Genomic DNA, 12095 nt, shown 5'->3' on the forward strand with positions numbered 1-12095 from the left:
AGCAGCATCTCAGGAGCACAAAAGCTGACGTTTCGGGCCTAGACCCTTGAAGGCTATTGTGTGGACAACAGCAAGTTCCAATTGTCATTGTTCAATATGATTTAAAAAGGAAATTTATACAATGAGTTGATAATTTCTCTAATTATTGAGCAGATTTCTATTTATCAGAATCTTGTCTGAAATTTCAAATCTTGAATTGGAATCTGCAGTGAAAATGATCTCTCGTAAAATTTGAGTGCAGCATTTTGTATGTATGTAGTGCATTGAGATTTCAGGTGAGCTATGGCAAATGTCTACATGGTGAAAATGCCTGGATAATAGTAAAAATTGGCATCATCCTATTTTTGGCCATGTGTATACCACTACTTATGTTGCAGGATATAACAACTAATGTAGTTTAGGAGCAATTTCTCCCACTTCTCTGAGTCTATTTTATATTCAGTTTTCTCCCACCATAGTTTAATGCTGCAAGTAGATACGAATGAATAGGGTGTGTGCATCTGTGTGATCACTGGGGGCTGATGCACTTATTGAAGCAATTTCCACCTCCCCCCTCTCCCCCACCAACCCCAAACCTGATTGGCAATTCTCTAGTGATTGCATCACCATGCACCATGGTTCCTCCCTTACCAGAAATGGTGTTTCTGCTTCTACATTCACCAGCATGCAATTTCACACCTCCTTATTTGGACCAGAGGAAAAACCCTGGATTGGTGATCACAGGCCACAGATTGAGTATCTATACATATATATTTTCAACAATAAGCCAATGCACATCAATTCGAGCACGAACCCTAGACCTCCTTAAACTGAGGTGAATTTCAATGCAAAAACATTGCGCAGGTCTGGCTATATCTGTTGAGAAAATATGAAAGTTAATGTTTCAACCTACTTGCCCTGATGGTATCAATGAGAATAACACAATCTGTAGTCATGTAGTGTACTTAGCTATTGCAACATCAGGGGAGCTACTAAGCAATAATTTTATAGGCTAGTCACAATTTGCAACATCTGTGACACTTATTTTGTGCCAAAAAAAGGAAAATGGCAACCAAAGCTGTCACATGCTGAAATGCCTCCAGGACAGTGCTTCCCCACCGTGACCCTTCAGTGGAAATTGAGAGAGTGGGTCAGGTTGGCTATGTGTGTATGAGGGCTTATTAGAGAGAAACAAAAACAGAAGTTGCTGTTGAAACTCAGCTGGTTAGGCAGTGTGTGCGGGAAGAAGACAGGGTTAATGTTTTGAGTCCAGTGACCCTTCTTCAGAGCAGTCAGAGAGGTTAAGGTTTAGAAGGATATCATGAAATTTTAACAAACTTAGCACAACCCAGCTTATCGACTAAACCTATAAGAACCCTAAAGAACTGTGGATACTGGAAATCAGAAACAAGAACAGAAATGGTTAGAAAGACTCAGCAGATCTGGCAGCATCTGTGGAGAGGGCAGTTCTGAAGAAGGATCACTGGACTCAAAGGTTAACTCAGAAAGAAGAGTTAATGTTCTGGGTCCAGTGACCCTTCTCCAGGACGCTTCAGTACACAGTTGTTGCCAGACCTGCTGAGTCTTTCTAGCAATTTCCGTTGATGTTCCACCTTACCTACTGACTCTACATAATTTGACAACAACTGCAGTCAAGTTATCTCACAGTTAGTAGGAACTGCCGATGCTGGAATCAGAGATTACACAGCGTAGAACTGGATGAACACAGCAGGCCAGGCAGCAGCAGAGGAACTGGAAATCTGACGCTTCAGGTTTACACCCTTCATCAGAATTTCATGAGTCTTTCTCTGAAGAAGGGTCCCGACTCGAAACGTCAGCTTTCCGGCTCCCCTGATGCTGCCTGGAGTGCTGTGTTCATCCAGCTCTACGCTGTGTTATAATGCAGTCAACTTATCTGTTTTTTTTTTAAAACTGAGCGCTTTCGCTTTAGGGGCTCGGACCTACCGATGAATTATCAACCGTGACCAACCCGTGTGATGACCTCAACGCATTAGTTTACATCCTGTTGGATCTGACAGTTCTGAATTTCCGCGCTGTCCTGAAGGAGCCGACTTTCAACAAGTGACCGGCGAACGCAATGTCAGGGACGTGCTGCGTCATGAGTGGGCGGTAGTGTTTCATATAAATGTCACCTCCCTGAAACTCCATTGAGGGGGTTGGAAAGTTTATGGGAGGTGTCTGAAGGAGAAGAGGAGGCTGACTTGAGGGTTCCAGTAAAATATTTCTGCATTTTTCCCTCCCTTCCGTGGAGAGTAGTTTATAAATAATGGATGCGTTAAAGTCGGCGGGACGAGCGATCATAAGAAGTCCCAGCATCGCAAAGCAAAGTTGGGGAAGTAGCAAACACAAAAGTAGGTTTATTTGCCATCCGAGTTTACGAGCTAGCTTTAGCTGTTCGAAAGTCGATAAAGTTGCTCGGCATAGAACAACTTTGGGGATAGTGTTACATTTGGGATCTTTTGTTACAAATGTCTGTGTGTCTCTTTCCGATTGGTCGGATGTTCCTGGGCCTGAAGTAATTCCACTTTTATGTTTGTCTGTATTTGAAGCTGAAAGCTGAGTAATGAATTCGACGTAAAAGACACGACGCGCGGTTACAAATGGAGACACAGCAACATGTTTCTTGCGGTTGCAACGTGACAATGTGTGTAACTGACCAAAACTGTCAGTTTCACTATTTGTGAATATCTTTTGCACTCCAGTTAATCACTGGCCCTATCCGCCTTGGATTGCTCCGATAGCTAATGATTATTCCGATTATCTATTTTAAAAAGCTGCTTTTTAAACCGGGTTGAAACTGACCGACTCCTCCTCGGGCTGTGACGTAATAGCCCATATTGCGATCCAAATTTCCCAGTTTCTCGAAGGGCCCTGGACGGAATTTTAAGAATGCCCTGGACGACTTTATCAGAGAGGTTATAAACTGCCCCCTTCACTCCAATTCTTGTTCATAACTAACTCATGATGTCCGTTCACTTTTATGGGTCATTTTGGGTTGATGTGCACTGTACTGTAGTGGTTCAATCTCAAAGGCATGTATTGGAGGGGTGTGAGGGTGAAGGGTGCGTTACAGATGTGAAAGTCGTGTGCAATCAGACTCCGAACATCATAAAATGTTCCTGGGGGAATGGTTTGGTCTAATCCTCCCGCGTGCACAGTGTGCGTGAAATTACAGATTGCTTGATTTATGATAGACTTTCTGGCTGCATATATATTGGATACGGTTCACGTGGTGTAACCTGTTTTGTGTGTGTATGTGTGTTTTGGTGTGCTGTTAGCTATCTGCTTTGACCGAGTTTCTACGATTGTTCAAGGCACAAAGCAGTGAAGAGTTTCATTATTGCGTAAGTATCTAAACTAGTGCCTTTCTGCCAGTGAGAATTTCAAGTGAAAAGCTACGGTGGCTTAGTGACTTTGATTGGAGTATTAAATTGTTTAATGCTCATCTTCTGTGAGACCGTGGGAGTAGGGTAGCTCTTGGCTTGTTCTGAGTGCAATGTTGTCCTATTCAAACTGGCAAGAAAGGTGTCAATGTGAATACTTTCATAAAAGCAAAATTCTATGGTGCTGGCAATCTAAAATAATACCAGAGCGTGTTGGAGGATCCCAGCAGGTCTGGCAGCATCTATGGAGAGAAAAATCATGTCAAGTCTCATGTGACTTTTTTCAGAACTTGGAATATTTTATACTTATTTTTGTCTATTACACTGGAAAGACTAGTTCCTTTCTGCAATTAAAATTTATATTATTAACAGTTTTAATGAACTCAAGGATACATGTGTGTATTTTCCTAATTCTTATTTCTTCTTGATCTAATTAATATACTTTGCAAAGTTTTGTGACCTGTGAATAATGTAAATGATTAGTAGCATTTTTCTTTTGATATTTGGAACAATAATTCAAGATAATGACAGTGCTTTTAGGTGTGTTGACCAAAAAAAGTCATTGTGAGAAATTTATCAACACTGGCAATGCAGCACACTTGCAGCATGCATTGGGCTATGTGCCCAAGTCTTGGGCTCGAGTTTGAAACCATAAGCTGATGCTTCAAATTCAAAGACATGCTACCATCAACTCTGCAATACTGAACTAAGTCTTTAGTGAAGTTTTGTTGGGGAATGGTGACTAGTATGGATCGCATTTGAAAAGCTATAATTATTGAAATACATGCTCGAGATGTAGTGTTTTGAAATATTTCACACAATCCTGTTGCAAACCTGTAAGTCAATGTGTGCTGTATTCACCCAGATATCTCCATATCTGATTCAGAGATGGACCTGCATCTGTGCGTAAGACAGCTGTTGAAACATAAACACCACTTTCTGATAAATTAGCACCATTAGGAATCTGTTGTACAGATGTCAGTGTTTAGTTCTTTCCAGCTATTTTGCTGCTAGTACAGCAGCTATTATTAGTTACTACAGTACAAGTGGAAAAATGGCTTTCTTTAATCTGAATGACACATGGATTAATGCTGGAGATGAATAGAATTTCCTCTTCCTTCCTGTACTTTTCAGCATTGCCCTGGCTCGATAAATTATTGAAAAGCAGAATTCTGTCCTGAAGCTTTGAAATAGGTTCAGTAATGAAGCAAAGTTGGGAATTGGGAGTGCTGCTTTAACAAGTTGGAAAATACCCTGATGGAGCAGAAAGATTTGAGTAGATGGGTATTAAAGGCACCTCTTCAGCTTTTTGAAGCAATGTTTGATCTTATTGAAATTTAGTTTAAAACAGCGATTCTAGTTTTATAGTACTAGGATAATTTAATCATTCTAGATGTATAGAATCAGGCAGTACATTAACAGACCCTTCAGCCCAACTTGTCCATGCCGACCAGGTTTCCCAAACTAAACTAGTCCCATTTTCTTGCATTTGGCCTATATTCCCTCAACCTTTCCTATTCGTCTACCTGTCCAAATGTCTTTTAAATGTTGTGACTGTACCTGTCTGTACACTTCCTCTGGTAGTTTATTCCATGCATGCACCACCTCTGTGTGGAAGAAGTTTCCTTTCAGGTCCCTTTAAATCTTTCCCCTCTCTCCTTTAAACCTATGTCTTCTAGTTTTGATCTCCCCTACACGAGGGAAAAGACCTTTTCCTATTTGCCTGATCTATATCCCTTTTATAGAGGTTTATAAAATTTGAGGTCAGCAATAACAACTAACTGAACTAACTCTGAGCACAGTATAAGGATTACCCTATACCGATGTATACTGTGCAGTTTTGAACATTTTATTTGTCCACAGCCAACAAAGTATCCTGAAATGCTACTTTCCTAAATCATGACCATCTGAGCGGAGTAACTGTAACTGCGTAGATTACTGCAAATGCAATGTAAACAGAACTGCACCAATGTGAGCAAGGTGCTAAATTAATACCACTTCCAGTAACATTTAAGGGTGGGAAGATTATTTAAACTGCACTACTGAAATTGTTACTCAAAGGTTGCCTAACCATTGGTTCCATTAAATCTGCATGCTGTGTTTAATGTTATGGGTAGGGGGAATGTTATGTGTTCTGCATATAAATAGTCAGCTATTTAAACCATATGCTTGGTTATATCCAGCCCAGCAGAGCCTGTTACTTTTGTATAACCTTCTGTTTGTGACTGGTAAACAGAGCTATATAATCCTCTTGCTTTTACAGTTTGCCCTCATTAACTCCATGTTATGAATTCAGTTGGTTTAAAATAAACATGGAACCACGGAATGCTCCAGCTAAAACAATTTCGAAAGCCTATCTTCTTTTTAATAGTCTTGTTAATGCTGAATGCACCAGTTAAGGACCATTGGGGTCATCATGCCACTTTGGCATATGGATACTTTTTGGGAGAAGGAAAATAAGCATTAAAAAAAATCCTGCCTGTAATTCTTTATCATTTTGCCAAATCAAAATCTCTATTAAATGATCCAAGGTTTGAAATGTCTTTCTTTTGTTCACAGGATATAGGTATTATTCGCAAGGACAGCGAATATTGCCCATTCCCAGTTGCTCTTGAAGGTGGTGGTGAGTCACTTTCTTGAATGACTCTAGCCCATGTGGGCAGGTACACTCTCTGTGCTGTTAGCAACGGAGCTCCAGGATAATGATCCAATGACTATGAAGGAAGGGGGATATGGTTCAAAGTCAGGATGCTGTAAGACTTGGATTGAACTCCCAGCTGGCAGTGTTTTTGTGCATCCACTGGCTTTGCCCTCCAAGGTGGTAGAGTTTGTGGGTCTGGAAGGTTCTGTTGATCAAGCCTTGGTGAGTTACCTCAGTGCATCTTGAAGGTGATAAACTTGGTTTCCACTCTACCCTAATGGTGGAGGAACAGAATCTTTGTGGCTACGGTGCCAATCAAGGAGGCAGTTTTGCCTGGGCTGAGGCAAGTTTGTGTTGGCGCTACACTTGTGGAGGCAAATGGAAAGTTTTCTACCTCCCTCCTGACTTCTGCCTTTTGCAGATGGTGCTCCAGGCTTTGGGGGAATTGGGGAGTAAGTTACTTGGTGCAGAATCCCTAGCCTCTGATCTGCTGTTGTAGCCTTAGCATGTATACAGCTGGTCCAGTTCAGTCTCTGGTCAATGGTAGTCCCATGAATGTTAGTGGGGACCTGAGCATTGTTGTAAGTTTAAGGGGAGATGGACTGTTAAATGCAACTAATCAGCTCAAGCCTGGATGTTGTCTATATCTTGCTGTATGTAGACAGAGGCTAATTTTAATAACTGAAGTCATGAATTGTGCTAAACATCCCCCTTCTGAAATTGTCTGAATATGAATAAAGCAAGATTTTATTGGCATCTATTATTGAGGTAGTTGGTATGCTAAATAAGTGATGTGCTAGTCAGTAGAAGTACAAATGATAGTGTCCCTACCTCTGGAACAGGCATCCTGTGTTCAAGTCCCACCTGCTCCAGAATGTGTATTAATATCCAAATAGGTTGATTAGAAAATATTTTGTGTATGCCAGTGAATTTAATGGCTAGAACTTGTTTATTTGAATTCCAACACCTATTGTAACAAAACTTTAGAGACTAATCCAGTGAATTTGTTACTGTAGCAACTAATGTTCGAAATTATTTTGTTACAATTAATACCATCAGTTCTCTTATGTCGTCATTCTCCAGTTTTATGAACTTGTGGGAGCAATATCACTGAGTTGTTGGGCCAGTGACTCTTCAGAACTTTGCTTTGTGTCATTCTTAGCCTTGGGTGCATTTTTAGTGTTTCACTAAAGTGATCAGGAATAAGACTTGATATTCTTTGCCTCTAAACTATGGAATTGATTATGGAATTATAGAATTGCAATGGTGGAGGTGAAGGCTGTTTAGCTTGTCTGTCTGTGCTGGCTTTCCTAATGAGAATTATGACTGAGTGCCATGGTTTTTTCTCTCCTAACGCATGTTGTTTCGACTCAAATAATAATGTAATTTGAGAGTTTTGTTTGAAGCTGCCTCCATGCTAGGCATTGCATTCCCAACTATTTGCAGTGTGGAAAGTGGGTTTTTCCCCTCAGAACACATTTGCGTAAGTTAATTTTAATCTTGCTCCCTCAGTCTTTGGTCCGTTTTCATAAGAAAGAATTTCTGTCTCCCTGCCTTTTTGTCCAAACACCTCGATTTTGAACACTACTCTAAAACTTCCTCTTAGCCTCTTTCAAAGGAAAACAGCCTCAGCTTCTCCAAAGTATATTATAACTGAAATTTCTTTTTCTTGGAACTATTCTGGTTAACACTTTTTATACCCTCTTTCCAATGTATTCACATCCTTCCCGATCTATGATGCCCAGATGCACACAACACCCTTGCTGACATCCAGCCAGTGTCTTCTAGAAAGTCTACAGCTCTTACCAGCAGAATGCTTCACCTATTATGTCTCTCCACTGACCTTCAATGTGTATACCACTTCTGTAACCATATCCTGTTCAAGGTCATTTACTCAACACAAACAAGGAAATACACTTGGATTTATCCATTCTGTAAGTCTCCTGCCTTTTGTAATATTGGTTCAGTTGTACCATTTCCAGCTCTTCAGTCTGAAGGCTGCAAGCTGATGTCCTGTTTCAGGATTTGAGCAGCTAATGCAGTCCAACACTGACATGGAGGAAGTGCTACATTGTTGGTGGGACGGTGTTTCAAATGAAACATAAAACCAAGAACCAGTGGACGTCAGGTTTAAAAACAAAACACCATTTGTATTTGAAGAGCACGATTGTCCTAGCTTCTCTCAACTACTAAAACAAATTTGTTGGTCACTTGCCAGTGTTCCTTGTGGAAATTAAAGTGAAAACTGGCTGCTGTATTTTCCTACAAAATAACAAGAAGTCAAAAAGTAGTTAATTGGCTATAATATGTTTTGGGGGGGCTTGAAGATGGAAAGTGTGGTTTAGGAATACAAATACTCCCTTCTACATTAAACAACTAGTTTTGATTGAACCAGCACTATTGTACACTGTAATAATAAAATGGGAGGCTGGATGAACACAGCAGGCCAAGCAGCATCTCAGGAGCACAAAAGCTGACGTTTCGGGCCTAGACCCTTCATCAGAGACCCTCTCTGATGAAGGGCCTAGGCCTGAAACGTCAGCTTTTGTGCTCCTGAGATGCTGCTTGGCCTGCTGTGTTCATCCAGCCTCCCATTTTATTATCTTGGAATTGTCCAGCATCTGCAGTTCCCATTATCTCTGATACTATTGCACACTGTACTCTCTTTAAGAGTGAAGTAAACATAGCTTTTTTTTTAAAATGCTTACCTATATTCATTTGAACTACCACTGATGTTTTCACACAGTCATCTTTTCTACACCATGTAGATGTGTTTTAATCTGTTTTTTTAAATCTAAAGTGGTGTGAATATTAAGTGTGTACTACCATCACACCCACTTCCTGCCATGAAATTTGTTTATTGCTACCTGGCAGAATTGATTTTTAAAAATGTGCTAAAGTTAAAATTAGTAATTGGAAAATGACACTTTTTTTAAGAATTGGTGGAAAATGCTCAGATGCTAGTATGAATAATAAAAACAAAATCCACAACTACCTTTTTTTTACAGTTTTCAACATGCTGTTATCTCAAATTTCTTTAACAATTGGTTATTATGCTTTTGAAAAATTAGTTATCGTTTCTTAATACGGATGCAACTGCATAGAAACTCAGTAAAACACTTGCCCAATTTCATTACTTGTTCTCATCCTGAGCCAAAATAATCTTGATTTACTTTAAGTGTTGTCAAATGGTCAAGTTGAACACTGTGTAAATCTTCCTCTTATGCACTTTGGCCAGAGCCTTGTCATGCTAGAAAATTGTATGTACAGCCTGTAATTTTCTGTCCATTAAATTGTATCCTGCCAAAGGCATGAGCAAGAAGCTGGATCTACTATGCTCTATTCAATGTGTTCTCTGAAATAAGGCCTCTAACAATAAATAACATTAGAAATTATACAAGCTGAATGATTCCTTGCCATTCAGTTGCTAGCCCTAGGGATTAGACATCTTTCCTTCACCTGAATTTGATTGGAGTGGGAGGAATGCTTGTTTTTAATGTTTTTGACTCCAGCAGTGACACACTCTGGAGACATGATGTTGTGTGAATGCAAAGTAAAGCTGAAATCAATGTTGAGAATGATTAGCTCCTTGGAAAAGGTACCTATAAATCGCTGAATCTAGATTCATAGTAAAAATGCACACTTAGGTGGGAACTGTAGGTTGGGTGACAAGAAAGCATGCTTCAAGACAAGTTGATCTCCCAAGCATGTGGGGAAGAAAATGGTAGATGAAGTCATGCATATTTTAATTACATAAATAGCCGTAGAAACTAATGTTTTGAGATGTAAAATGTAGAATCTCGGGCATTAAAGAATCTCTCCTTCCTTTTTTTTTAGATTTGTTTATGATGACCTTCTTGTGATGCATCCCTTGATATATCTTACAGTGTAGTGGAGCAGTGTTTATCCCAGTGTGAACTTATATTTACATTGCATCTGCTAATGTTAATTGAGGGCTTAAAAACTGACAGAACTGCAGATGTTGTAAATTGGGAACAAAAACAGAAATTGCTGGAAAAGCTTAGCAGGTCTGGCAGCATCTGTGAAAGAAGAAAAATTAGTTAACATTTTGGGTCTGGTGACCCTTCCTCAGAACTTGTAGTTAGGAATACGATGGTTTAAATGCAGAGGATCGGGTAGGGAGTAATGGGGGCGGGGATAAAAGACAGACCCTAAAGAGAAGAGCAGTTGGAGTGACAAAGGAGTGCAGAATGATCTGGCTAGGAGGATGAATAGCTGGTAATGGGGACTGTTAGTGACTAACAATAGCTAGCCTGCCATTACACGCTGATAACAAGGCCTAGTGTGTGGGGTGGAGGGGCTAGGACGTGGAAGATTTTAGGCCCTAAAATTATTGAACTCGATTTATCGAGTCTGGAGGGCTGCAGAGTCCCCAAGCAGAAAATTAGGTGGTGTTCTTGCAACTTGCACTGAGCTCCGCTGGAACAGTGCAGCAGGGGACAGGGTGGCATGTTAAAGTGGCAGACAACTGGAAGCTCAGTATCCTCTGTGCAGATAGAACATGAATGTTCTGTGAAGCGGTCATCCAGTTTACACTCCATTTTCCTGATGTCGAGGAGGCTATATTTGTGAACAGTGAATACAGTAGACTAGAATGTGGGAAGTGCAGGCATAGTGCTGCTTCTCCTAGAAGGTATGTTTGGGGCCCTTGGAAAGTAAGGAGGGAGGTGGTAAACGGGCAGGTGTTAAACCCTTGACAGTTGCAGGGGGAGGTGCTGTAGATCTGTAGGGTGGGGTGGTGGTGGTGAGGGCAAGAGGGAAGGAAGTGTGGACCAGGGTGTCCAGGAGGGAATGGTGCCTGTGGAAGGCAGACAAGGGAGGGGCAGGGAGGGAAATGGCATCTGATGTTCTTCTGGATATGGATGCAGGTGGGATGGTAGGTAAGGATAACTCCTTTGTCTATCTCCCCCTCCCCCTCCCCCTCCCCCTCCCCCTCCCCCTCCCCCTCCCCCTCCCCCTCCCCCTCCCCCTCCCCCTCCCCCTCCCCCTCCCCCTCCCCCTCCCCCTCCCTGCATATAAACCAATGCTTTCCTATCTCCTAAATAAAAACCAAAAGAACTACAGTAACTGTAAATCAGAAACAAAAACAAAAGTTGCAGGGAAGGCTCAGCAGGTCTGGCAGCATCTGTGAAGAAAAAATGTCAGTTCTGAGGAAGGATTACCAGACCCAACATGTTAACTTTGACTTTTTGTTTCCCTTCTCAAAGCTGTCAGACCTGCTGAGCTTTTCTGTTTTTGATTGTTGGTTTGCGTGTCAATATCTACTATATATTTTTAATATTAATTTTTAAAAAAATTTCTGGATGTGGGTATAGCTGGCATTTAATGTTCATTGTTATTGGAGAACCTTGCAGGCCCTCTTCTTCAGATGGTAGTTAAAGAGCAAACTAGATTGGTGTAGGACTGCAATCATAAAAAGACCAGGCCATGATAAAGGCATCTTATTAACTTTTATAAACGATACTAGCTTCATATCTTATTTCCAGAATTTTTTATTTCAATCTGAATTCAGATTCTTGCCTCTGGCAGTATCTGACTGTGTGACCTTTTGGATGAACAATCCAGTTGTATAACCGTTCTGCAGTGGTACCTGGTATTTTACAGAATGCAACACAGGCAGTAATTTTGTATAAAGTTTTTTTTTAAACTTTTATTGTCTTCATGCAGTATACTAGAGCCGCATTCATCAATTCTTGGCTTGTACCTTTTGCTGCATTTTTTAAAAGAAATATGTGGGCTGTATTTAAAATCTTGCACAGCTTTTAATTGTTATTGTTAACAAAATATCAAATGGAGAATGTGTTTTCAATGCGTTGTAAGATTAGATGGAACAATTTTTCAAAAGGGATGATGGATATGTTGCAACCTGGTAATAATAATCTGCATTGATGTTAAAACTTTTGTTTTTCTTTACAATTTACATTGAATTGTTTTGTGTATATATGGCTGGTAATGGAAAAATACAAAGTGGGGCTAATCTTTAAATTGCAGCACTTGTGATCTGGGGTTTAAAACCATGTTTACCTGCAGGATTTAAGCTGATGCCCCAG

At 40.5% G+C, this 12095-nt stretch overlaps 1 protein-coding gene across 3 annotated transcripts in view; it reads left to right on the plus strand.

Moving 5' to 3' along the window:
• Positions 1-2013: 2013 nt before the first annotated feature.
• Positions 2014-12095, plus strand: part of ldlrap1b (low density lipoprotein receptor adaptor protein 1b) — a 51245-nt gene continuing 41163 nt past the window's right edge. The window contains exon 1 of one of the 3 annotated variants that reach the window (XM_048558348.2): positions 2014-2351. In XM_048558348.2, the coding sequence (XP_048414305.1) occupies positions 2267-2351 (85 nt within the window). In that variant the 5' untranslated portion in view covers positions 2014-2266. Of the gene's footprint in view, positions 2352-2846; positions 2916-12095 lie in introns of those variants that run through there. The other 2 variants (XM_048558347.2, XM_048558349.2) reach the window with 2 other exon arrangements.

Source organism: Stegostoma tigrinum, chromosome 24 (genome assembly GCF_030684315.1).
Source record: "Stegostoma tigrinum isolate sSteTig4 chromosome 24, sSteTig4.hap1, whole genome shotgun sequence".
In the NCBI taxonomy this organism is placed as follows: domain Eukaryota; kingdom Metazoa; phylum Chordata; class Chondrichthyes; order Orectolobiformes; family Stegostomatidae; genus Stegostoma; species Stegostoma tigrinum.